Source organism: Rousettus aegyptiacus, unplaced genomic scaffold, assembly GCF_014176215.1.
Source record: "Rousettus aegyptiacus isolate mRouAeg1 unplaced genomic scaffold, mRouAeg1.p scaffold_m13_p_7, whole genome shotgun sequence".
Classification (NCBI taxonomy): Eukaryota; Metazoa; Chordata; class Mammalia; order Chiroptera; family Pteropodidae; genus Rousettus; species Rousettus aegyptiacus.
The window spans coordinates 6,837,956-6,865,373 of record NW_023416310.1 but is presented as its reverse complement, the minus strand read 5'-3'; the positions used below and the strand labels follow the sequence as shown (position 1 = coordinate 6,865,373).

The following is a 27,418-nucleotide window of genomic DNA, read 5'->3' as shown; positions in this document are numbered from 1 at the left end:
ACAAACAGCATTCTTGCAAAAGAAAAACTTCTTGCAAAAGAAAAACTATCAATGTCAAAATAAGACACAAACCTTCATGCAAATAGTCATCAAATTTATTATTTTCATTAGGGTGCCATTTAATGAGAACTCCCAGGGCTAATGTTTCATGTTTCTTGACATGCAAGACTCAGCACTAACAGCTCAAGTTACCATAAATACCCTGGCTGGAAGCAGCACGACTGTTTTTTAGAGTTTTAAGACTACGGACTTTCCCTACTCGCCTCTCACTTAGTGTATGTCAAAGTCAGAAGGTTCTGAACAGCTGGTTAGGAAGGTAGCCCAGATGCAGAAAAGATGTCTGTGCCTCCTTTTCCAGGGCAGCCAACTCTTGAACTGTAGGTGCCAAAATATCCACGTGGCCTTTATAGTTTCCACCTGCATTACGCACACAAATTACAAAGTATGTAAATGACATGCTTGGAATAACTTGTCAGCAATACTTTGGCTCAATTATATCAGTTTTATATATCGCTTCTAGCAATGTATAATGTACTACTGGGCAAGGTATCTCAAAACTCAGAGTTTTAAAAATGTTAAATCAATATAAATTAATGATTAGGCATCACTAACAGCTGTCCCAGCTCCCCCACCAACCCCTCCCCTCCCTTCATTTAGAAAACCACCAGTTTAGCAAGAATCTTAAGAAATTTTTCAGGAACAAGCTAAGGGCATTCCTGGCAAAGGGAGCAGTAAGCTGGGTTACCACTTGAATTAAGGCAAAGGCTTCTGATTCTCTGTTCAAAATTACCATCATGCTGTTGGTATAATAATTCTATAAATGTTCAGCTATTCCTATGAAATCGACATGTCGAGAGAAACAGTTATGCTGCCTTTTATTCACATACACTTCACATAATAAAAAAAATGCCACGAGACAGGCATGGACGAAGTGCTGAGAGCGACAGAGAAGGAATGACGAACATGCTACCGATACACACTTAACGTAATGAAATGAAATGACTCTTCTTAAACTGACGCTCAGAAAGGAAACAGTCGCACTTAAGGATGAAGTAAAAGGGCCCCGAAGCTCACCCCCGGCGGCCCTCTTTTGACCATAGGTGACTTTGCCATCAAATTCATCCACCGGGACCTTTATATCCGGCTCAACCTGAGAAATGGTACAGTTCAGGTGTTCTTCTATCTCAGAGAGCAACTAAGAAAGGGGGCGGAAAAGCAAAGAATTTTCAAGTAAAACATCACTTCAACAGAGTTGCACTTTCACATTATATAAAACGAGGAAGGCTAGAATATTTAGTATAAAAGGAAGTTATATTTCTGAAGACACGAAATCGCAACTTAAAATTTACAAACTACAGCTAACATAATCGATTACTTAATACTCTTCGTCATGACTGACGAGAGATAAATGCTGCCATACAACTTTTGTAAATCGACGCAGCCTATTTCACCAATTTTAATAAGCTTTTGTCTTACCTGCATCTCATTGTACCATATGGTACAGCCACCATCCTCCTTGAGCCTCGTGTTATAACACCCTTTTCCACGGCTGCTGCACACATGGTACCAAACCTAAAGAGGAAAAAATATTAACACGCACGGAGACTGAAACACGCCCGATAGCTTTATTTTCAATTAGTTTTTTAACATCTTCTGTGCTCAAGGCACAAAATAAATAGACCGCAGGTTTGGTACGTTGTCCGATTACTACCACCACTCAGTAGCTCATTAACTAGCTCTTCTGAAAGAATTCTTTTTCGGAATAATCTAAGTTTTTATAAAATGCATAGTTATAGAAAGGAATTCTCAGGTAAAAATAAGGATGAAAAGGTAAATATTGGAAAACACTATCAAAAATAAAGTTCAAATGTTTTCTATAAGAGGATAAACAGCAAAAGATAAAATGAACAACTAGTTTGGGTGACGGGTACGTGAGAGTTCCTTATTCTTACAGCTTTGCTGTCAATTTGTAATTATATAAAAATTATAACTTACTCCCACCCCACCCCCTATAAAAGGTCTTCTATAGCATCATGCCAGAAAGGGTTTAAACACAATGTGGTGAAATCAATTGCAGCAATTAGGAAAAATTAGATTTTGCATTTTTCCTTTGTAAACTTCATCCTTTTATGCTTCCCTTTAATAAAAAGAGAAAAAGGTGCCATAAAAATGTTCATTTGTAGTCCATTTGCAACCGAATTTAATGTAAACGGGAAAATCGAACCGTTTCACTTCCAACGTCTAAAATGCCAACATAGACAATGACATACAGAGCACTGACGAGATTACCTTTTCTTTCTCTGTTGCCACCAAGGAAATAGCCAGACCCATCCTGAAAGATTTTAACGTCTTTATTAGGCTTTAATCCTAAAGCGCAGAAGCTTAAAACAGAAAAAATAAATTACAGCAGTACCTCTCAGCTCTTCCTACTCGGCCAATCCGATGTACATAGTTCTGCTTTTCATCAGGCAGGGTGACATTTATAACTGTAAATAAAAACAATTACTACCCATTGCCACGGGTTTCTACAATTTTCAAATATTAGCTTGGTTGATGTTCTAAATATTTCAAATATATTAGGTTTGCTTAGAGTTCCATAGAATTCAATCTGCAGGCAGAAAGAGTCTTTTACCATAAGGAACACCGTGAATATCAATTCCCCTGGCAGCCACATCTGTGCAAATCAAGAACCTCACGTCTCCTTTCTACAGAGAGCAGAGAGAAATGAATTTATTAGTGCGTATACTAAAAAACAAACACAAATACTATCTTCTCACTAAGTGAGGACTCCTGTCACTAATGTGTCACTATGGTGTCACTATGAGATTAGAGGTCCAGATATTCATAATTCACTGGACTAGGCCTTGAATTTGCTGAAATATGACATTTAACATGAATGGATTCATTTAAATGACTGGATTCATTTTTGCTTTTCTTTTTTCTTATACCAATGATATCAAACCACTACCAAAATTTGGCTTAATCTTTAGAAATTATAACTGGCAATTCAAGAGAAAGAAAATACAACAAAATACAAAAACATGAGTATTATTTTTAACCGTGTATTACAATAAATTCAGATTAATAGACGTTTTGCCTTGAGATTAGTTTGTGACAACAAAATCCTAAAAACGGAACAGAGAGTGCCCCCTGGTGCTCACCAGAGAAATACAAACGAGCCTTCCGCTGCGGTTTGTGCCCAGGCACTGCGAAGTCAGGGATGAAGTCAGGGATGTGGAGGGGGGAAGGGCATACGGACTTGGGCCCAGAAGAGAGAAGGGCGCCGCCCATGCTGAAATGAGCCCATCTGATATGTTTTAACATCCACACCAATCCACAGTATGAAAACAGAATCCAAAATTGCTGAATCCAGTACTTCTCACCTTTTTTCCTATGATCGGTCTGAGAGAAAATAGCTGTGCCAGACACTGAGGCAAAGGCACTGTGGCAAACAGAATACCTGTGGGTGTGGCCACTGACCCCCGACTTCTAAAGGACTCCAGACTCACCCACCCACCTACACCGGAAGCTAACCATGTGCTGCCCCAAACAATTCGCACTACATTTAACTCCACAAAACCGTATTCTTTCTTAATTTTAATTTTTTTTCAATTAGTTGACGCACAATTTATATTAGTTTCAGGTGCACAGAATGGTGATTAGACACTCGTATAATTTACTAAGCGATCCCCCTGATAAGTCTAGTGCCCACCTGACACCAGAGTCGACACCATATTAGCGACGATGTTCCCCACGCTGTATTTTACATCCCAGGGAACAGTCGTAACTACCAATTCGCACGTCTTACTCCCTTCACCTTTTTCATCCAGCCTCCAAAGACCCCCCACCCCCAAATCTGGCAATCATCAGTTTGTTCTCTGTATCCACGAGTCTGTTTCTGTTTTGTTGTTCATTTTTATTTTGTTCTCTAGATCCCACATGTAAGTGAAGTCATATGGCATTTGCCTTTCTCTGACTTACTTCACTTAGCATAATACCCTCTAGGTCCACCCATGTTGTTGCAAATGGTGAGATTTTATTCTTTTTGTATGGCCAAAACCATATTTTGATTCCTGTCTTAACTTAATTACAAATTAAGTTCTCTATAGGTATAGCTACAACCTAGCAGGGGGAGTGCCAATGCTATTGTTTATTGCACACGATGGCGGCGCGGGGGGATCGGGGGACACGGGGCGCGTGGAGGGGGCACCGCTGCATCGACTCGTCAGTACATTCGTCACAAGGGCACAGCCTCATCCCCCCGCCCAGGCACGGCTGGGGCTGCGGCCCTCGGGTGCCGGGCACTGGAGGACGTCGCACAAACTATTTTTAAAAAAGGTTCACAGATGTGGTTCAACTATACAACGATGCTGCTAAAAATATCCACCTGAAAGAATTTAACTAAAACGTCTATTGGAAATTCTTATTACTGTTAGTGCTGTGCTGATAAGAGAACGAGTTTTTTACCACTGCCTGTTAAAGATGGCTAAGCCCAGCCACGAGGATGCACCGGTTAGGGTAGAAATAGTCTCCAGTTTCTAGGACAAGAATTGCTTTAATAACATTAACTGGAACTGATTAAAATCACATACGATTCCCCTCTTAAGTATTAAGGAAATGTAGTTAACTAAATGTCAATACCTTAAATCTTTCCAAGTTTTGCTTTCTCTCATGAGGCTTTCTGTCACCATGAAGGCAAACACATGAGAACTGGTGTCCTTTTTTATCAGGTCCTAGTGAAAAGAATAAACCATTAATCCTGGAAAACCTTACACCTAGGCCTATGCAAAAAAACAAAACAAAACAAAACAACCCCCCCCACACACACAATAAAATTCAGATTACAATGGTACCATATAATTCTATGGCAATCTACACCCCAGCTTGCCATAAACCATGGTTAACACGGTTTGCCATAGGCAAAATGCCATTAAAATGAACGCCTTGGGCATTAAGATTGATTTTGCTTTGAAGGGCAGTGTGAGTCACCCTTCCCGATCTGCAGGAGTAAATAAAGCAGTAAGCCAACAAAAATGCAGTAGTAAGAGGAAAATATCTGTGTACACCAGGAACCTCACCCATCCCACACAAAGCGAAAAACCAAAAAAGTAGGCAAAAGGGGGTTACTCTTGGAAGAACCAGAATAGGCATTATGAAGTTCATGACCTTCCTTAAGAGGCCATGCCCACAAGCCCGTCCTCCTCAAGGTGTTCTAAGCAACTTAGTTTTCCGGTTTCCTGGCCAAAGCAGGTGCTACTTTAGAGGTAGATGCAGTAGTAGCAATTCTAAAAACAGCAGCTCTTCAAATACACAGTAACAAAGAGCTGTGCGGTCCTCACCAAAGTAAGGACAAACAGCTTTCTAGAACTGAATAAAACCTGTAGGCACCACCACAAGATAGCTCAGAATAACTATTATAGAATTCAAGGAACCAGTGCACGTCGAAAGATATCCCCCCATAACGATGAACGCGAACGCTAATTACACGGAGGAGAGGGAAGAGCTGACCGGAGCCGGCGCAGGCTCACGCAGCTGCGGTCTTACTGAGCGCTCAACGCGAGTGCTTCCGACACACTCCCGCCCCTGGCCGAGGTGCCCGGGGACAGCGGAGGAATTCTTTCTTGCCCTCTCTTAAATCCTGGAATTGGGTATATATTGCATTATTCTGGTTTTAGTAATGGCTGGGGGAACCTGTTTTCTGGGCAGAGGTAATCGGAATATTTAAGGAAGGCAGGCAGAAGGAACTAAGGAATATTACTGCCTGATCCATAGTATTCCTAACCACACCATCAAGTCTTCTACTAAAGACAAACCTGGACAGGAGGAAACAGTTATTACAAGACAGCCACTACAGCTAAAACCACCAAGCCAGTCTGGTTGCCAGGACGTAGGGGGAATGCTTCCCACTGCTCGCTGTGATGAACGAGGTAGCGTGTTCTGGATGTGGCCATTAGTTCAAACTTTCCACACCTTTTCTGAGTTTTCTATCTCCCTGATGTGCATCAACGGGAAGAGAGACGTGCTAGTTTCCCCACGTGAAAGAGGAAGTTGTTACCTTGTACATCTGTCACTTTTTACCTTATATATTTTTTCAACTTCTATTTCAAACATACAGTTAAACTGAAAGAATTCTATGGCTATACGTTTACTACCTCAATTCTAACATTTACTATACCTGCTTTCCTACCTGTCTATCCCTCTAACCTATTAAATCATTTTTATATTTTTAATGCACTTCAGCATAAACTGCAGATAACAGTACACATTTCAGCATGCATACATCATTACTAGAATACAGGGTTTGTTTAGGTTTTATTTTCCTTTTAAGGTTACAAACAAGGAAAGGTACAGACCTTAGGTGTACGTTTGCTGAGTTTTGACAAATGCACGTACCTATGTAGCCCAAGGCCCTATCGAGATACAGGACAGTACCCCACAAAGTAGCTTCACGCCCTCTCCCAGTCGATCCCTACGCCCACCCTCCTGGGCACAAATACTGCTGTTTTTTTCACCACCGTAGATTAGCCTCTTCTGGAACCTCAGATAAAGGGAACCACGCACTGTATGTTCCCGTGTAAGAGCTCTTCCAGTCATCATCACGTCTGAGAGTCATCCGGGCACTGCGCCTGTCAGGAGCCTGCTCCTTTTCATCGCTAAGCAGTGTGCCGGCGTACAGGCATTCCACATGTCGTCTAGCCATTCCCTGAACTGACGGCTGTTCAGTGTGTTTTCAGCTGAGGGCCACTATAAATGAAGATGCTGTGACCACTCCTGCACACATCTTTTCTCGATATATGTTTTCCTTATCTTGGGTAAACAGGAATTGAATTGCTAGGCCATGAAGACAGGAATGTTTTAATTTTATAAAAAAAACTGTGAAGACCTTTTAACAAACTCGCTGTACTATTTCACACTGTGTACCAACAACGTACAAGCGGTCCAGCTGCATCTGATCCTCACTGAAATTTGATTTACTTTTAATCTGGCCATTTCAATGGATGCACAGTGGTATATAACATTGTGTTTTACCTACATTTCCCTCATAGTGATTATGTTGAGCACTTTTTCCACGTTGGCTTATATATTTGATGTATAAGAAACATAAAATTAGAATCAATATCTCTTCATTTTAGATTGAGTACTTTATTAATAGTGACTATTTCTATCAATATTTTTGTCTTAAAGTCTATTACATCTCATGTTAACACAGGTAGACTTAGACTACGGTTAATAATTTTGGTTACTACTTTGCTGATACATATATATTTTTTATTCCTTTCCCTTTCAACCCTTGCATGTCCTTAGGTTTTAGGTATGTTTCTTGTAACAGTATATAGTTAGATTTTATCCAGTCTAACAATCTGTGCCTTGTAATAGACCTCAGCCCACTGACATGTACGACAGTGTTTACTCATACACTCAGATTTTTCCATCAGCCATCTTACTCTGTAATTTTTAATCATTCTGCTTTTTCTCTTTTTTTTTCCTCTTCCTTTCTTATTTAGCCTTTTTTAGGTTAAGGTTTTTTCGTCATATACTACTGTAGAAGATATACATTCTATTATTTAATGACTACACTTGAAATTTTAACATTAATGTTAATCTATAGCTTTACCCTTCTTCCAAATGACATAGGGCCTTAAAATGCTGTGATTCATGCTCTGTAATGAAACTTCACCTCTGTGAAATGATCTCATTGTTTTTCCCAGGCCTTATCATACAGAAAAGTACTGGATAAGCACAGATACTTACAACGCAACATCACTGCTTTAAATTCTGGGCATGCATTCTAGACTGCATCAACGTGAGATTAATAACCTATTAAATGAGGAAATAATAAACAGAATTTATTTCAAGTGAGGAAACATTACCTCCTCCTTGCTGCATGAAATACTGCTCCAAGTTGTCACAGTCGATTTTGGTTCTACAGAAAATAATTGCTTGATCCATCTTGTGCTCCTTGATGGCCCGGACAGCATACTCCCCCTTCAGGATTTTAATAGCTTCAGACCACATCTCTTGAACACCACCACCACAGGGGCAACAAAAATCAGAATTTCAACATGAAATTGTCATAAACACACATAACTCACCTAGAAAACTGCTCAAATACAAGTATTATCAACGAGAATAAGAAATAATAAGAATGAAATGGTGAGCTAATCCATTTGCTCATTTATTGTTTCTGTTAATGTTTCTAAAGCCAGTTTGTAAGGTACCGAAACACCTATAACCAACCTCTTACGACAGAAAAAGACACACACAAATAAACCCCCACAAAACTTTGTTCTTATCTCCCACGAAGAATTAATCCTACTCTGCCTCACATAACTTCTTTAAATGCACAAGAAATGTTATTCAGTTCTTTTAATCCCATTAAAATATAAGCAAGGTACTTTCTAAATCAATCTAAACATCAGAAAATTCACACTTCCTGCTAACAGAATAAAAAACACATCAAATCTAGTGAGTAATTTCTTAGTCACTATCTTTCAAATCTCTATTTTTCAGTGTGAAGCTAAATTTTCATTCTGTAACTCAAAATATTTCTAAAGTCTCTCTCTCATCTCTAAGTGTAGTATAAACTAAGCAAAAGTTTTACAAGGAAAATATGTGAAGCAGCAAGAACTTTCATGCTATGAAATGCATTCTCGAACAGCGGAAGCCGTGCTGTGGACCAGCAGCGTCTCTGCTCCTGTTGACAATAAGGCTGGCTGAGCTGCACATAAAACTGAGTTTGAAGGAACTCTCTTTAACCAAGATTTCAGATAATTCATGTTTTAGATACTTGTCAAAAACCTCCCAAGGAATCTAACCGTGAACCAAATGCAGCCTAAGCCTTACTAACAATCCACCTGAGATATGTTTTATCAGGCATTTCTGGGTTTAGGACCCATTGCTGGCTCTCTAAGCACTGTCCTTCTATCACGATGTATCTTCACATATTTTTTGAAACATTATTTACCTGGAACAAATTGTCTCAGTTCTGCACAGAAAAATCTTCACTGCATCAGGGTTCAATGTTAGGCTTTTTAAAAACTGATAAATATTTAATGATATGAAGTTTTACTTTGGGAAGATGAGAAAGTTCTGGAGATGGGTGGGAATCTACTTGATGCCACTATACACTTGTAAGTGGTTAAAGCCAACTTGATCTGAAGTGAGGAAGACCGAGGATAGAGGCGCGTGCAGATTAAAGGTGATACTGAGAAAACGAAGGATTAACCTTGTCCACAAGGTCCTGGGAAACAGCCTCCAAGCCCCTGAAATGTCTTGCCTGTCTTTGTTGCCCTGGGCCCTGGCCCATTCTACATAGTCCATGCTAACAATGAGATTTATGAAGCATCAGCGCAACCACTGGAGGGAGTGAACACCAACCATCTCCATGACTCTTTATTTATAGGAGCCCCCCTTCCACTCTGACCTTGCTGCTCATGATAACTTCATCTACCTGGCTTCGGATGACTATGTTCTATCACCTGGCCTCTGTGTAAGGGCGGTGGGGCCATCCCAACATCCTCACTGCAATCAGTGAGCCCAGCTCTGAAACGGCATCTCCTACTATCAATCTGGTCTACAGAAGAGTGCCTATTATTACCCATCACTACCAAACTTGTAAGTGATCCTGGTACCCCTTTCACCAGAACCTTATTCCTCTGTCTGGTAAATGGTGCCTCCTCCGAGAGTTCCCAGGGAATTAGCCGCCGGGTGGGTGTCCCGGGCTCACACAGCACAGCCACTCCAGCATGCCCGCTTCTCTGAACTTTTTAATCCCTTGTTCCACTGCTTTCCATGGGAAAATAGCAAAAGGTTAAAATGATAAATTTTATGTTATGGATATTGATTCAAAAAGAATCAATAAACTATTTCTAGATTGTTTCTGAATCTTTCACAAAGTTATAGCTAAAGACTTTTTCCTCTATTTTCCAATTCCGATATGAAGAACCTACATGACATTTCTCCCAGAATTCAGGGCCAATATTAAATCTGATGCCACAGAAATTTCCTATGATCAATGAGAATTCTATAATCTAAAATACATGTGATTTAGATGCCAAGAGACTAATACCTTAAATTCAGTAATTACTATTTCTCTAGGTTGACTGGTATCATCAGCTTTTCCCTCATTTCTTTATTATTTTGGTTGCTTTTATTTTCAGATTTCCTGTTCTAATTTTGGAGGCCACCTCAAATTCTTCATGAGAGTAAACAAGACACAAATTTAATGGTACAAAACAATCTGTTTTCGAAATCTTTCCGAACATTTTGTTGATGCTTTTGCCTTACCTGGACTGTTAGCGCCAGGCCTTGTGTTGTCTTTGGCGTGCACTTCATCAGTCTGCCAAAAGGAAAAGATACGGAAGGGTGCAGAATGGTTCAGTGACGACTCAGAACGGGTGTCGTTTTTTTTTTTTTTAAGAGAGCTGTATTTACCATCAGACTGCATTTCAGACATGTCTTTATGATCTATATGCAAAAACTGTTCTGATTCAAAAAACACTTGTATTAACTTCAGGTCTAAAACTGATCCATTTTAAATGTAATAAAAATAATGCAAAGGTGGTTTTTAGAATACCGTGTATTCACAGTAAACATACCCTTATTATGTAAAGGAAAATCTAATAATAGTGGGGAAAATGACAAAATAGACACATGAAATTTATTTTCAGAAAAAGAAGACACATCAAGAAGACACTAAACTACTATTAAAAATGGAAATCGTTGTCTGAAATTAAATCCATATATACGGGTAACCTATTTATTTATAAAAAATTATATCAAGCGAGATGATCACAAAAGCAACTTTAGAGAGACAAAATAAAAGGTGAGTCCATCCCTTACTCTGTGTCTTAATGGCTTAACTTTCCAGTTTGTGTGTCGGGCTTCTCTTTTTTTAGGCATACCTGGTTGCATCATCAGGAACCCAAGGCTATGCTAGTTTATAAATGCTTCATTATACACAAATGTTAACGTTGTCAAGTACTTACTCTAATGTGGTTTTTTCCAAGTCTTTCCCAGAGCCTGTCAGTTTTCGGATTCACTGGGACAACCACATGGTGTACCGTGTCTGGAACAGAATCTTCTCCTTTCAAATCAACCCACGTGGGAAAATGCATTATCTTCTCAGACAGTTTCTTGACATCGAAAGAATGCAAAGTAGCAGAGCAAACAATCACCTAAGAACAGAAAAAAGAACAGTTAGATAAGCTTTTATTGCACAGTGATGACAATTCTACCTGTGAACGCTGATGTGGGGCACAAAGTACCCTAAGCCTGGACTTAAAGGCAAGTTCGGTACCCGACTCTGCAGTAGTAACAAGTGGTGTGACTTTAGGCAGGTTAAGCCGAGCTCCAGTGTCCTCACTGACACAGAAATTGTGTCAAAAACTCAAAGTGCTCCAAAAACCAAGTAGGATGCAAAGGGTTTGAAGATCTAACAATGTAAACTTCAGATTTATCTAAAACCTATAAACTCATCTAAACTGTATCTATCCCTTTCTCTTAACATCTTCTACCTATCGAATTCTTCCAAAGGACAAGAAAAAATAAGAGTAATATTTCAAGAAATAATTACTAAAGAAACAACTGTTTTTCAACAGCTCAAGTATTTTTCTTTCAAACAGGAAACAGTACTCATAATCTGGAATATAAACTAAACGCTCTGTAGAAAACAAAACAAAACAAAACAAGAATTTTCCACTTAGTCTTCTGTAACACCTAAGTAACTTCCTTCTTCATTTCTAAAAGTAGCTTTGGAGACTGTTTACTTTGTGTGTGCAAAGGAAACAGTACCCACACTATTTAATCAAGTAATGAAGAAAACATTTTCTAGAATAGTTAATTAAAAAACACTGAAACAAGATGTAAATGTAAGACAAAAAATTAAGTGTTAGTACATAATGATTATTTACATTTATCTTAAGATGCGTTAGTCATTTTATACCTGAAGCCTTTTTCCATCGGAGGTAATTTGAGGAATCTGATTGTGAATCCTATTTATAAAATCAGAGTAACCTTGAGAAAGAAGCCCATCCTGTATGAGAAGCAAAGAAAGGTATAAGTTTTTTAATCAGTTTCTAAATCTTTTTCTAAAATAAATATAAAATTAAGAAATGCAAACTAATTCATACATATACATATCCCCATATTTCTTAAATTATTTTCTACTGGATATTTAAAGACAAGTTATAAATTCGACTTTAAATCACAGGTGACTAAAATATAAAAAAGTTGACAAGCAACAATCCAAAACCATACTCTAGTATTGTATAATGAATACAATCGTTAACAGCTATCACATGTCCTTGAGCATATGATTTTAACATGGAAAACAAAAATAAAAACCAGTGCTGAAAAACTACTTCAGCCCATCTTGAAATAATTAGGAAGTATGTCTCAAGAGCCTCAAACACATTAGTATCTTTTCATACAGTTCACATTTAGCAACTATGACAAAGAAATAATTTGTAATATGTAAGAAAAAATTATGTACACACAAAAATAAGTACTTGGAGAGAAACAGAAAGGTCAATATCTAGTAACAAGAGTTTCAACATACGGCTTCATCCAAGACCAGGAATCTAACTTGGGATAGGTTCAGCTTCCCCGTGGACACCAAGTCATCCAGTCTTCCCGGAGTGCCCACGACTATGTCCACCTGAAAAATATCAAAAGCGCCTGGTGAAAACTGAAGAACTGTTATAATCACCTTTACATTCCAACCAACAATAAGTCTGTATGTAATAAAACCATGCATACTGAAATAGTCACAATCAACTCTAAATTTGTAAAAAAAAATAGTTATAAAGCCATATAATCAAAGTTGTATTTGGTTTGAGAAAAATATGAAGAATTTGGCAACTGAGTCTGACATCCTTACTGTTACGTATAAAATGTTATTTTTCAAGTGAAAATCATATGAATTTATAAGAACTCTGAAATTCATGTAAGCTAGAATTTTCCTTGAGGGGTTTGAAAGAGACTGCTGCTCTGAATACTTTGGAGAAAAGACCTTATTTTAATTTTGGCCTCCTCTGATTTTTCTTGAAATTGTTTGCAATAAAACTATTATCAAAACAACCATCCATAATGCTACTTTTTAAAAATTAATAGTATGACCTACCCCGTTATCTAAAACAGAGAGCTGGTCCCGTGCTGCGACACCTCCAATTATCAGAAGCTCTCTGAAATACAGAAATAATAATGTAGAAAAATGTTAAAGTGTCTTTAGTGTTTGATTTGTATCCACTTCTTTTAGGTAGAAATAAATTTGAGTGAGTAACCGAGAAAGAATCCACAAGAAAAGTCTGGATTAGGAGGGAAACATAGCAAATACCTATGGACATGTAAAAGAATGAAGTTAAATCTCTTCTTTATACTGCACACAAAAAATTAAAACTGAATCACAGACCTAAATATAAGACCTAAAACTATAAAAATCTTAGTTGAAAACATAGGGGTAAATTTTCATGACCTAGGGTGGGGTTAGGCAAAGTCTCCTTATATACAACAACAAAAACAAAAGTAACAAATGCAAACAAGATAAACTGGAGTTCAAGAGAAACTTGTATTTCAAGGGACACGATTAAGAAAGTAAAAAGACAGCCCACAGAAGAAAATGTTTGCAAACGTATATATAAAGAAGTCTTAAAACTCAACAATAAAAAGACAAATAACCCCATTGAAAAACAGGCAGGACTCCGAACAGATGTTACAAAAGGCCAATAAGCACATGAAAAGATATTCAACATCATCAGCTATAGGGAAATGCAAATCAAAATCACAACAAGATACCACTTCACACCCATTAGGATGGCTATTGTCAGACAGATAGTAAAGTGCTGGTGAGGATACAGAGAAACAAACCCTCATAGTTACTGATACGAATTTCAAATGGTGCTGTCATTTTGGGAAGCAGTTTGGCAGTTTCTGAAAATGTTAAACATAAAGCTATGACATCATCCAGCAATTCCACTCCTAGGAACATATCTAGAAATCTGCACAGAAATGTGCAGTAGCCAAAAAGTAGAAACCACCCCAAATCCATCACCCAATGAATGGATAAACAAAAATGTGGTACATGCATGGAATGGAATACTTTTCAGCAGTGTAGAGAATTAAGGACTGATCTATATTACCACACTGATGAACCTTGAAAACATTATGCTAAGTCAGAGACCAATCACGAAAGAGAACACTGAATCCAATTTCATTTACATAAAATATCCCAAATAGGCGAATCTAAAGACAGAAAATAAATCAGTGGTTCCACTATAGGGTGGAAGACAATCAAAGTGCAGCCCTTGCCTTAGGGAGCACACAGCCGAGTGGGGATGACTAAAGCTATGCGTATTTAAAACAAGGAGTAGTGACACAGGACAGCGTGTTAGACTTAGGCCGCACCGCAAGTGGGATCCAGGTGGGAGAAGGCCCGGGCTGGGAGAGCTGGGTTAGCTTCACAGAGACCAGGACTCGAGCTGGGTTTTCAAAGACGGAAAGGCTCATTTGTACTCAATATCCAAATGAGTAACCCACGATTTTGCTGTCTTAAACAAGTAAACTGAATTTATTACTCATGTTCCCTTCCAGCCTTTGCCTATAGGGATGCTAATCTTTATGCCCAACTATAGCACGAAAACCAGTTCATACTGGCATTTTACATTCTTCCCAAAACATGCGCTTATGAAGTTTTGAGTCTCTTACACCACGCAGACGCCCTGGTAATGTCCCCCTACAGTGACTTTCGCTAGCGTATCCTCGAGTCGTTTTGTTTCTCTCCCTTCCACACTATCTGCACACTCCCGCACTTAATCCTATGAAAGCAAAGACTAATTCTCATTGTTACAGCTCGGATCTCTAGCCTATGACTTCACACGTAGTAGGTATTCAGATAGTTACGGGATGAGTGACATGCGTCGATCCTCAAAACAAATTTAGGAATTATTTTACCTAAGAAGTTTTATTAAGTACCATTTATCTCTCGATAACGTTTACTTGTAAGAAGGATCGGTAGTAAAAAGACAGGCCCGCAGGATGCCAATAACTCAGTTTCTGAAATTAAATAGTGGAGATGACCGCGCAGTGCTGTGGCTTTATAAACACCACTGAATCCTATACTTTAAATGATAAATTTTACAGTGTGTGAATTACGTTTCAATTAAAAAAGGTTAAAAGTAAAATTAACCAAAATTAAGTGGCAAATTAGTAGACAGAGAGGTTTACTTATACGATATGGTCCACCTCAAATTAAAAAGAATTGCTACTGAGCAAGAAGTTCTATAAAACACCTGACCATCGTGTCCCTCTGGCGGTAGGAAGAGTCCTCCAACTAGAGTGACCAGTCTGAGAAGGAGGTCACCACTGTGAGACAAATTTACCAACTTGCTGGAAACAGAATGATACATTTTCTATGCAAATGAAGTGATGAATCTAACACTGAATGAAATGCTCCCTTTAAAAAGTTAATTTTTACTGACTTTTTGGCAAACCATGACTTTATGTAAAAGACAGAAAAAAAATCTCAACTTACTCTTAAATTCAAACTTATCACTTAAACAGTTTTACACAGAAACTAACTGCTATTTTATATCGAAGTTAAATAAATTCACACACTGAATTTCTACCTCATTTTTTTCTACCTTACTTTTCTTCCAAAATACCTCAAACCTAAAGACAACAGACATTTGAGTACAAAAGGAAGCTTTACCTTAATTTAGGATTCTCAATGTATTTCTTAAACTGCTTGACGTTGTTCAAAGTTTGTTCAGCTAACTCTCGGGAGGGTTCAACGATGAGAGCTTTGGGCGCATTGGGGAGAAACTTGGTCTGGGCCACCTGTGCGTTACCTTAAGAGAATAAAAAAGATTAGAGCACATTCAAATTGCACTTCAAAGTGCTTTTATTTGTAAATGAAATATGAGCACAAGTATCCCAATAACAAATTTTTAAATAACAAATGTCAAAAAGATTAGGATATAGTCAAATAACACAAAATAGAGCTGAGGTTCCTAAAATGAACTAAGGTTTCTTTAGATCTACTTCAAGAACTGCAACTGATTTATAGGTTTTGTGATAAAGTAAACTGAGTTTTGAAATGGACTTACTTCAAATAACTGAAAGAGACGGGACAGTGCAATGGGTCAGAGTAGGGCTGCTTGGGTCTGAATTTGGCTCTACCATCACCTGCTCTGTGACCTTGGGCGGGTAGCTTCCGGTCGCTACCCCTCAGGTTCTGTCTGTGAAATGGGAGGACTACTACGTCACAGGGTTGTGACGACCGAGCGACCCTGTACGGCACTGACCACAGTGCTGTGGGGCTCAGTGAGCACGCGCGTTATAAATACGAAGTCACATCAGCACCCTCACTGGGACCCCCCAAATGCCAAAACCTAATGCTTAAGAGTTTATGCACTAGGCTTGGACGTGTTAAATAAAGACGTGGCTAACCCAGCCAGGGGAGTACATGTGGAAGTAGCTCGTGACGAGAAGCCTTAGTGAATGGAGCTTTCACCATCGCCGTGCCCCTGAAGTCCTCGCCCTTTCGGGGGCAATACCTGTGTGCTGTGACTTGACAACGTAACTATCCGGCGCCTTGGAAAGAGCAACGAAGCCGTCTTTGGGCGGAAACTTAAATTCTTCTTCACCGAAGTTAAATTTTAATTCAGCATTCTAGCACGGAATAAAGGAGAAAATGGAAATTCTTAATCTAATAGCGAACTAGCCAATACAAAGTAATACGGGTCGAAGCGGTTTATAATCACAGCAAAATTTTCAAATTAATTACCTTCAAAACACAGGCAGGAAAGAGGGCTTGGTTCTTTATGTGTGATGGTATTTCAAAAGCCAGACCCAGGTCTTTTCCTTTAAAGGGGAAAAAAAAAAAAACCAGAATAAGAGAAAGAAATTTAAACTGCCAGGAAAAACCCTCCACGTGCTCCGAGCATCAATCTACCCACCAACCCGCATTCCCGCTTTTCCTCGCGGGTTACCATGCGCACTGTGCTGCCCAATGCCAGCCTCTTCACGTCTTGCTTCATGCCAAGACTGTCCCCTCTTGCCCTCTACATCTTTAATGATTATCTTCCTACTGACCGCATCCACCGGACACTTCAGCTGCACATTCCACGGCACACAAACATCCTGTGACAGCTCCCACACTAAAACACGAATAAAGCTCCTAGAACCCACATCTTCCTCTATTCATCTTCTATTTTTTTTCCCTTTAATAAAACTTCCCACTCTCCATCTTCACTGTGTCCACTTCACTTCATTCCACTCTCTACTGAAGAGGCTCCACCCAGACAGAGCCCTGTCAAGCTCGTTAACGACCTCACTTGCCACATCCTGTGGCTAATTCTCATTCCTCATCTTGCAGACCAGACTCACCAGCAGCACTGGACCCGAGACTGCTCCCTCCTCCCACCACTTCCTTCACCTGGACTGCAGGACCTCGATCTGTCTGGTTCCCCTCGCCCTGGCCTTCCTCCCCATTCTGCTGGATTCGCCCCCGTTTACTGACTTCTAACTACGAGGCTAGCGCAGGCCTCCGATCCTCCTATTCCTGATCTCCGCTCATTCCCTCGGTGATCTCGTCCAGCCCTGTGGCTTTAATCGTCGTCTACAGGCCAATGACCCCCAAAGATACATCTCCCATCCTGATCTCCCCTAACTCCTGACTTACACACTTAACTACATACGTAGATGTCTAATAAGTATCTCAGACTTAATATGCCCCAAACAGAACTCTTAGCACCCGACTGGCTCCCTCCTACTGCCGCATCCCGCCCATCTGCCTGCCTACTTTCAACACGGAAGCCGTAAAACCATGAAAGACGGATGATGCAAATTCTCTACTCCATACTAGCTTCCAATCTTACTCAATTAAAAATCTGTATCTTGGCCTATAAGGCCCTACAGGCCGGGCCTCACTGCTCTCGCATTCTCCCGCCGTCCTGCACGCTCGGCGTACTGCACAGCACTGGGCCCCTCACTGCGGCTCACGCACCCCGAGTGCTTCCACTTCAGGGCCTCCGCGTCCACTCCTCCCTCTGTCTGGAATATTCTTCCAAGACATATGTATGGCCCACCACCCCCACCCACCTCATTCACATTTCGACTCAAATGTCAGCTTATCAGAGAAGCCTTCTCTGCCCATCCTGCATCAAACAGCACGCCCCCAGACTGCCATCACCCCCATTCCCCTACGCTGATTTACGTTATCCTCTGGTGCACCTGTTCCCACTTATCCCTCCCCACCAGGAGGTCAGCCCCGCGAAGGTAAGTGTCTGTCTACTCCGTTTTCTGCTGAATCTCTAGCACCTCCCAAGGTGCCTGGCACATAGCAGATGCTCGACAAGTGTCTGTTCACAAGAAAGGGGAGGGAGAGAAGACTGAAGAAGAGGGTAAGGGAATTAAAAATAACCAAAAAACTGGATAATGCATATCTTCTCTAACAAGAAGATCCACAGAAAGCTTACCATTTTTAGAGAACTTGACATGCCCTTTATCTATATCTAGGTAACATCCAATGGTATCGTGCATAGTGAATTCCTAGAAAACCAGAAAGTCAAGTACTATTAATAGAAAGCAAAAATAAAAGTTCAAGTACAGCTGCATCAAATGTATGTATTAGTATTTCAAAATCATTATTTCGAGTTCAAATGTAGGTGTTAAAAAAATGCCTATTACAGCATTTCAGATGTAACAGAAGTATCTGAGAGGCTTTTAAGAATCGATATAACTTTAGACTCACTGTAACAAGTATGCTTAGATTCACTATGACTAAAAATAAGAAACAAGAATAATACTATGTAGTCAAGTCAAAGCCAAAAGCAAAACGGTGTGAAAACAGAACACGAAGGTATATACTTTGGAGGAGCCAATAAATTTTGTAACGTTTCTTCATTGAAGTTCAAATCTGAACTGTATGTGGAAAATACTCCCAAAATCCATTCGAATTTGAGAACCTTTTCTATACCCTCGGTCATGTCATCAGCGATCAGGTAAGTATGCAATAACACGTAACTAATGCTATGAGTGACGTGAGTCAATAATACGACTTACCTCTCCGTAATTATCAAATTGTTTATTATGAGATTTCTTTCCTGTTCCACCAAAGCCGAACCCGAACTTGTCAGTACCTAAAATTAAAAAGGATTTTACTTACGTGGTAAGAATAAATATAAAATTAAAATCTTATACAAATTAAAATTTCAAAAATATAAAATTAAAAGCCCTGCAAGAGAATTTTACAGTTTTACAAATTTTCAATAACGTAGGGCATCTATGCAGTATCGTGTGGTATTTGTTTATGCACACTAATTTTACTCAGACTTCACTCAAAGCTTAACCTATTCCTCGTGATTTTATATTGTTATATATTTTGGGGTACTTCAAATATTTTTTGGACTCAGGGTACAGACATTTTTATTTCCATGTCTCTAAAATCTGTACTTTGTATGGTTATTATTTTGCTCCCCGTTTTAATAAAATGTTAACAACCCCCACACATAAAGTGTTAAGTTCAGTCTGCTTCAGGAACACTCACCCAAGTCCAAGGAGGCCTGCATGGAAGACCAGCCGACTCTGCACAAGCCCTGGTCGTGACAGGACACTTCATAGTAGTGTTTTCCTGCAAGGGCGGAACATGGAAGATCTATATGAGCACAGCACTCATTGACCACGCGGCCATTCCACACTGTTTCTGAATCACAGTTTGTATGATAAAATGAAGAACTGCAGGTCTTCTTACATTAAAAATCTTTTCAGACCCTTAATGTGAAGCTATTTAAAGAAAGTTTATGTTTTAATACGTGAACTCGAAAGTCTTGTTTTAATACGTGAACTCGAAAGTCTGCCCAAGTACAAATGCTGCCAGTACCTTTCGTTAATCCTTTAGTGGCTCTACATCCATGCCATTCCTTTACTTCTCTGCTTTGACAGCAAAGACCATCTGACCCAATTGCTGGATTTGAGAAGACAGAAAATCACGTCAGTCGATTATATAAACCAAGCATTCTGAAATAGTATCATTCAGTCTCACTTGTTGCAATGTTCCAGAGACTGACGTGCTGATTCCTGAGTGACAGCAATATCTTCCCCACGAGTAACTGCCCTTATTCATCCCCTGGAGGACCTTGGCCATGTTGGGGACTCATTTCTATACTGTCATCTGTTCACTGGGACAAGATTTTATGACAGGACATTTAGAAAAGAATCAAAATGGCACCTAATCTGACTTGCAGTAATGTTTAGACAACTGTTTTCCAGAGTCCTTTAAAGAAATGGATCCTAGAGGACGGCCAGCACCCTTACTGAGTAAGCCATCCTTTCCCCACTGATACAAAGTAATCCTTTTTTATTCATTACCTTTTCATATATACCGAGATCTATTTCCATAATAGTCCACTGATTTGCCTATTCATTCCTATGTCAACACTAAACTGTTTAAACTGTAGGAACTACATTCCACTGCCGGGTGAATTAAATCTTCAGTTCTTGTTCTTTTTCATAATTTTCTCAATATTCGCAAGTATTACTAAAAACAAATTTCTAAATTATAAATGAGCTGCTAAAATCTATCCACTTACCAAAAGCAGATCCTCTATCATATGGATTCATCTGCCATTTGTTGAGCACTATACAAATTAAAATAAGAAAAGTTACCCGAGAATGTATGAAATTAAAAAAGTTTCAGCAAAAATAAAGTAAATATTTCATATTTAAAATAAAGCAAATATTTCATTATTATATGATACCTTAATTCCTTGAAATTCAATATGGTTTTATACATTACTTGGAATGTACAAGTAAATGTCTTGTTTTTATTAAAGGCAACATTGAAATTGAAAATCAAAACATGCCAAATAATCACTGGCCCATCTGGGCTAAGACTTGTCCTCACCTGCTTCAGTATGATTTGCATTACACGGCACTGATCCTTGTCGTAACTACAAGGACACTGATAAAATCAAACTCTGCTAACTAAACAAGCTGACTTCAATCATGTTGACGGAATGATCCAATCATATGTTGGAAATGATCAACAAACATATTGAGATCTAATTAAGTGTTGTCACTTCACGTTATTTTTTTAAAAAGTCCTTTATTGTATATAATTCTACATTCAAAAGTCACAAAATTTTTCCTTACTCTTATGGAATCATTTTTCTTTTCTAAAACGTCTTAATAGTCTATGGATAAGCAAAGGCCCATAATAGCTATAGAGAACACCACGTTTTCAAGCCCAGCTTCCCACCTGAGGGAGAAATCTCTTCTAGACTATTTCTAATCAAACAACATCTACCATCTGCTTAAACGTCCTGAATGATGGAGACATAGCCTTACCTCGAGGTCCTCTCTTCCACTGCTGGCTCAGTCCAGCTACTCAGAAGCTCTTAAGTCAAACAGAAACTTACACCTACATCACTTTTACTTAGTCCTGGTCCTACTTTCCAGAACAATTATTTTTTTCTCAAGATCTCATCAATGATTTAACAGCTATCTCTTTGACTTGTTTCTCCATATTTAAATATCCGATTTCTTTATGACTCTTGGAACCACTACCAGTCTGGTTATCTTCCTCTGAAAGCATTCTCCTTTACAAACATCTCTCACAAAGGATGCTTTACAGTTGTTACAAGTTCTGAAACTATTTTTGAATAGGCCAATAGTCTAAGTAGTTCATAGTCATCATCTATCTCACAATTCAATTACAAATGAGTTCATTCTGAGTATGTAACATTGTTATTTTCAAACTGACAAGAAAATGTTGATAAAGAGTTCACTCCACTTAAGCTTGCAATTTTGTCACAATCCTGCTTTGTATTATGAAACAAAAGTGACTTAAAATATGAAATAAATTTTGTTAAACTATAACAAAATCATAGATTACACAAAATATAATGGAATTCAGAAACAATCAAAGCAACACAATTTAAAGATGAGGAAATCGATGTGAGATTGTTCATGACACAGATCGGACCAAAAACTCTGCTGAAGGATCCATCTCCATGTAGACAGGACTGAAAATAAGAAACTGACTTTAAAATTTACACTTTACATTTTACCTTCCCGGACTCCTTCTTTCTTATCTTAAAGGAAAATGCATGCCTCTTTTCCCTATGAAAGGCCTATTTCCTACCATCACAAGTTTTTACTCTTTCGTTTACAAAATCTTTCCTTCATGCCTTTGTAAAACACTGTACCAATGTACCTTATTAGGCACAAAAAAGTATCAAGTTAATAAAAACATTAAAATAACTTAAGTATAATGTCCCAACTGCTAGTGTTTTATCAAAAAGAGCACTATTTGTATTTTTGGAGGAACAATCTTTCACTATTTATGCTCTAAATGACATTTAGCATCTCTGCAGGGTACCAAATGCCAATACCACCCCCCACCCCACCCCAGGATAATGATAATAAAAATACACACCCAAACCTCACATCTGTAAATGTCAGCGATGAACACTGCTAATTTATATAACGGGGAACTACTAATATGCAAACGTTACCTGAAGCACCAGTTTTTATTGTTGTTTTTCCTTTTTTGCCTTCCTGTTGGTCTTTCAGAGTTTCATAAACTATCTGGATAACTGGAATACTGAAAGCCTAGCAAAGAAACAAGTTCCCTGTATCAGTTTCCAGATATTAATGACAATTTAATAAGCAATATAAATTACAAAAGTTATGCATGCACATTAAATAATTAAACGTATTTCAGACTGCAGCTCCAATTTCATTTGCCCAAACACAAATACTAGAAAGATAACAAGAGCTGATTGAATGAAAAAAACAGGAGCCGGCTGACAGCCCGAAACAGTAAAGAATGGGGATCTGCAGAATAAATCTAAACCAAAGAGGAAAAAGAACCCTCCGGTCTGACAAACTGTTTCTGTAGTCTAGGCCAACAGGAGATTGACCTCTATATACAACCTCTTTATTACTAGAACCCCTGCATTAAAATTCAGAGGTGAATATAAACACTAAAGACCCTGTAGCTATTTTTCTGAGACCAGTTTAAAACTATATTCTTAAAGCCATACTCTTATAAAAGTGATTTCAGAATTAGTTGGCAACAAAAATATCACTCTTCAGTGGCAAGCAGTCAATTTCTTATATTTTAGAAGGGGTCGTTTTATTAAATACGTCAAAGTAAAAACTACCGTTCAAAGTTGTTCTAAAAATCAACTCTTACAAAGTCAATTTAAGTTATTACTTACCCCAGTTTTTCCGCTTCCTGTTTCTGCTGCCTAAATGGAAAAAAAAAGTGGATTTCAGTTTAAGTTGTCAATTAAAGTCAAATTAACATGATATCATGTAGAAATCTTTAATACCTGACCCGCTCTCTTTATTTTCAGTGTCCCTAGATTATTGTTTCCTCAGTCAACTAGGACTATTGCAAATCTTGTCACTTCTCTCCTATTCCCTCAAGAATCTGTTTTCCCCTTTTCCCACTGCTACCATTCAAATCTCAGTTTGCTATTCTAACCTAGATTATTACAACAGTATCCTAACAGCATCTAATCTCTCAGAGCTACACCACAAGCCAATACCAAATCAGTCTTCATAAAAACTCAATTCCAACCATGTAACGCATCCGTACCTAAAAATTTCCAATGATGCCCACTGCCAACAAATACCCAATTCTTTAACATGACACCTGAGAAAGAGACCAAATAATCTGACCTACTACCTATTTATCATCTTATCTCAAGTTACATCCCACCAGTTACACGTTTTATGCTTCCACCTAACTGAACTGCTGCGGGATCATTCCCTGCATTCCCCTACTCAGCTTTGGTCATACACTCTCCACCTCGAGATCATTCCTCTTTCACATTCCCTTGTCCAAAATCTACTTCTACCGAGTAGAGCCCATTACGAGTCGTCGTCCAGGTCTCCCACTTGAATCCCGTAGTACTTTGCATCCTTTATAGATGGTGCCACATTCTCTCTTTTACATTTATATGTGGACACCTTACCACGCTACTGGGTTTAAGCTTCTCAAGGACAAAAACTGCACCTTACTCACCTTTGTGTTCCCCACAAATTCTACTTAATACTTTGAGTACATGTATCCTAAATTTTTGTGAATAAAATTAATTTGAAGAAAATATCATTTTTAGGCCTATTGAGCTCTTAAAGTAGTCCACAAACAGCCCCAGAATTGTGGATCCTCGGCTCCCAACCACCTCGCCAAATGTAAACATACCATAAGTACATCACCTCCTCCTAGGATCAGTGGGATGGATTCAGCCTGGATATCAGTCGGGAGACTAAAAGAATCATAGTTTAAAGAATTTTAGTAAAAACAAAATCACCTAAGCTAATTAAGACATGTTAAACTATAAACCTGAAAAAATTTTTTATTCGGTAAATACTACCAATCTTTTTCAGCTCAAAATATATCAAAGTTTAAAAAGCTTTCCATAGAGAATCACAAAAAAACTGAACTTGACTTACCAACTAGACCCAAAAACATTTGATAAAATCACTAATGACTGTTTAAATTATAAAGCATTGTTGTCACAGGTACAATCAAACTGTGTACTTACAGCCAATCCATTTCTTCCACAGCTTGTGCAATCTCAGGCATAACACCCATCTCTGAAAATAAAAATTAATTTTAAATACCACACATACGCAACTTAAATTATTCTGCTCTTAAAATTACTGTTCATAGAATAGAGAAAAGGCTTTGGAGCATAGCTCAGTAATATACCTACCAGGTGTGCACTGTTGAAAGAGTACGTTTTGGAGAAAGACCTGAGTTCAAATTCAGTCTCTTACTCACTAGCAATGTGACCTTGGGCATGCTATAAACCCGTTTTCTCCGCATGAAATGGGGCTAATATTACCTACCTTGTAGGGACATCAGAAGATTACTGATAATACCTAACGCACCTGGGACATAGTTGTCACTTAATACATAGTAGCTATCATTATTTCCTCCCTATGACTACTGAAAAACCTGCCAGTTAGAGAGAGGGTTCTAGGCCGGCAGCTTGGCTGTTTTTATCTAGAGATAATGCGGAATTCACATTCCTTGACTATTAGATGGCCATGTGCAGCAATCTGAGAAAAGTGAAGAAAGGCAAGTGGAAAGAGCCCACACTTACTGGCAGCCATGATCAAAACTCTGGTTAACTGAAAAGGGGAGCCAGAGGTGAAAACATGGGTAACTGGAAGTGCAAACTGAACACCTGCTCTGTTCTTAACTGTTCACACATTTAAATAACTCTACTTCGAAGCCAGTCCTAAATCAATAGATTATTTCTGATTGGATTTTGTCATTTTATCATTTCTCAAATGAACTGTAGAAGGTAGTTATATGTGAAGTAATTAGTTGAATCACATAAACCTCCTTCCCAAATAAGAAGCGATTTTTTTTAAGTCTGCATTTATAATAATGCAGCTGTCATTGTTATTATAAGTGTATATTTCTATTAAAAAAATAACAATACTAAAATATCCCCAAACCCCAGAAATAACCAATTTGGAAATTTTGTATTTCTTATAATTGTTTGTGAAAGGCAAAAAACAAATCTACATAGTGAATACATCTACACAGTGAACACAATGGATACAACGCTAAAATTGTATATAACTAGATAACATAAACATCAATGACATAAGAAAGTATAACAATCTGTTTCAAGAAGGAAAGCATTTCTACCTCTGAATCATAGGAAAATCTACAGATCCAAAAACTAATCAAGATCTAAGGTTGTATATCCAAGGAGACTTTTCTAAAAATTGTCCCCATCAGGGTCTATCTAGCTGATTCTCTCCTAAAATGCAAACTGTTTGAACAAAGGGAGTGATGGTCTTAAACGTGCTGCATACAGAACACTGAACCCAAAGTTGAAAATGCCTGTGAAACCGTTATATTGTAAGCAGCAACCACACTCTGCTTTCAGCAAATTCCAGACTATTTCTTGTTCCATTCTGATCATGTTCTCTGCATGTTTACTTTGAAAGCATGCTTTCTATAAATACAATATGCTTTCTATAAATACAACACTTAAGGGAAGAACAGGAATATTCATGGTCTTTAGTTCTAATTGTCTTTATTTCATATTACAGACTCTGTATAGTCCCTTACCCTAATGTTCCAGATATTTGTGCATGACTCCTAAATAAGCGAATCAATAAAATGACAATGTGGAACTTGCTCTACACACTTTGGCTCTAAAAATCTTGTTTTAGGAGAGAGCTGGAAAAAGAAAATCAGCTACCGCTCTGAGATTTTCTCCTGCAACAATAATCAGAAATCCTCTCTCATGACTAAAAACTTGGAATTCCTAATGTTCTTATAGTAGAAAGTGAAGAAAGTACAGCACTGTGCTATAACAGCTGAAGTCATCTTAACAGGTTAGGGACATTAAAAGATGTCTCTAACCTACCTCAATACAGTTATTGCTATATACATTTACCACATTTAGTATCTGTAAGGTTCATTGCAGCTTTCTAAGGCAGAGGTTGTATAAAGGGAAGATGATAAAGGAAGAAGGAAAAACAACTGTTGGAATAGATGAGCTACCTGAAATTCTTGTTTGGAACAAAGGAAAGCATCACAGATCACGTAAATAAGTATTTTTCAAAATTTATGCTCGGCTAGTGTACATGAGAATGAAAAGGCTTTCCCTCTAGCTTCGATATTTAAAGTTAAAGTTGATATCATTTGTTGTTAACAAAATAACAACAACAAAAAAGTCCCAGGTTTATGCCTTGGACTTTTTTATTTTTGGAAGGGCCTGAAAAAACTAGACGGAGGTAGAATGGTCATCTTCCTAACCAAGCCCTGCCCAAGCCCTGCGGCTCGTCTGCCTGGCCAAACCCCTATCCGGCGCGGTTCCCGGGCACGACTGCCACGTCCAACACACAAGAGGCCTGGGACCCCAGAACAGCCCAAGCATCGCCGCCACATGGTCTTAGTTGCCGCAGGGCCGCCGAGTGCAGACTTAGAGCAGAGAAAGAGCAGGGGGGAGCCCAGCCGGGCCAGCGCTCGGAGAGACGGCACCCACCGCAACGCCCAGCGCGCCGAGCGAGCCTCTCGGGGCTGCCCCTGTGCCCCCGCAGCTCCGGGAACGAGGGGCCGCCGTGGACAGCTCCCTCCCGGACCGCGCTGCACGCGCCCGCGCCCGCCCCCGCCCCAAAGGCTCCCGGCCGGCCGCCCAGGGCCCGAGGCGCGGAGCGGGCGGCCCGCGCCAGCCCCCGCTCCCTCCGCGGACGCACCGGAGAAGGCCGCCATCTTCGCCCGTCGTCCGCAGCCTGGCTCGCGCTCCCTCCCTCCGCGTTGACACGCAGCGCCGTGGCGGCGCGCGCTTCCGGCCCTCGGCCTGCGGCTTTCCCGGTCCGGGCAGCAATCCAGCCCGCAGAGAACGGTTCCGGTGGAAGAAATGACCCACGCCGG

At 39.2% G+C, this 27,418-nt stretch overlaps 1 protein-coding gene across 1 annotated transcript; it reads right to left on the bottom strand.

The window, feature by feature from the left end:
* Positions 1 to 73: 73 nt before the first annotated feature.
* DDX1 (DEAD-box helicase 1) lies at positions 74 to 27,418 on the bottom strand. The gene is made up of 26 exons (XM_036224653.1): positions 27,241 to 27,418; positions 24,558 to 24,609; positions 24,215 to 24,278; positions 23,223 to 23,252; positions 22,515 to 22,611; positions 20,589 to 20,636; positions 19,880 to 19,963; positions 19,547 to 19,630; positions 19,063 to 19,139; positions 18,477 to 18,549; positions 16,784 to 16,860; positions 16,554 to 16,668; positions 15,707 to 15,845; positions 13,124 to 13,184; positions 12,560 to 12,658; positions 11,945 to 12,034; positions 10,989 to 11,177; positions 10,288 to 10,339; positions 7,872 to 8,018; positions 4,642 to 4,733; positions 2,633 to 2,705; positions 2,414 to 2,486; positions 2,290 to 2,332; positions 1,477 to 1,572; positions 1,075 to 1,195; positions 74 to 417 (listed from the first exon to the last, which is right to left on the bottom strand). Exons 1-26 carry the CDS (start codon positions 27,254 to 27,256, stop codon positions 287 to 289), a joined length of 2,223 nt encoding a protein of 740 aa, XP_036080546.1. The 5' UTR covers positions 27,257 to 27,418; the 3' UTR covers positions 74 to 286.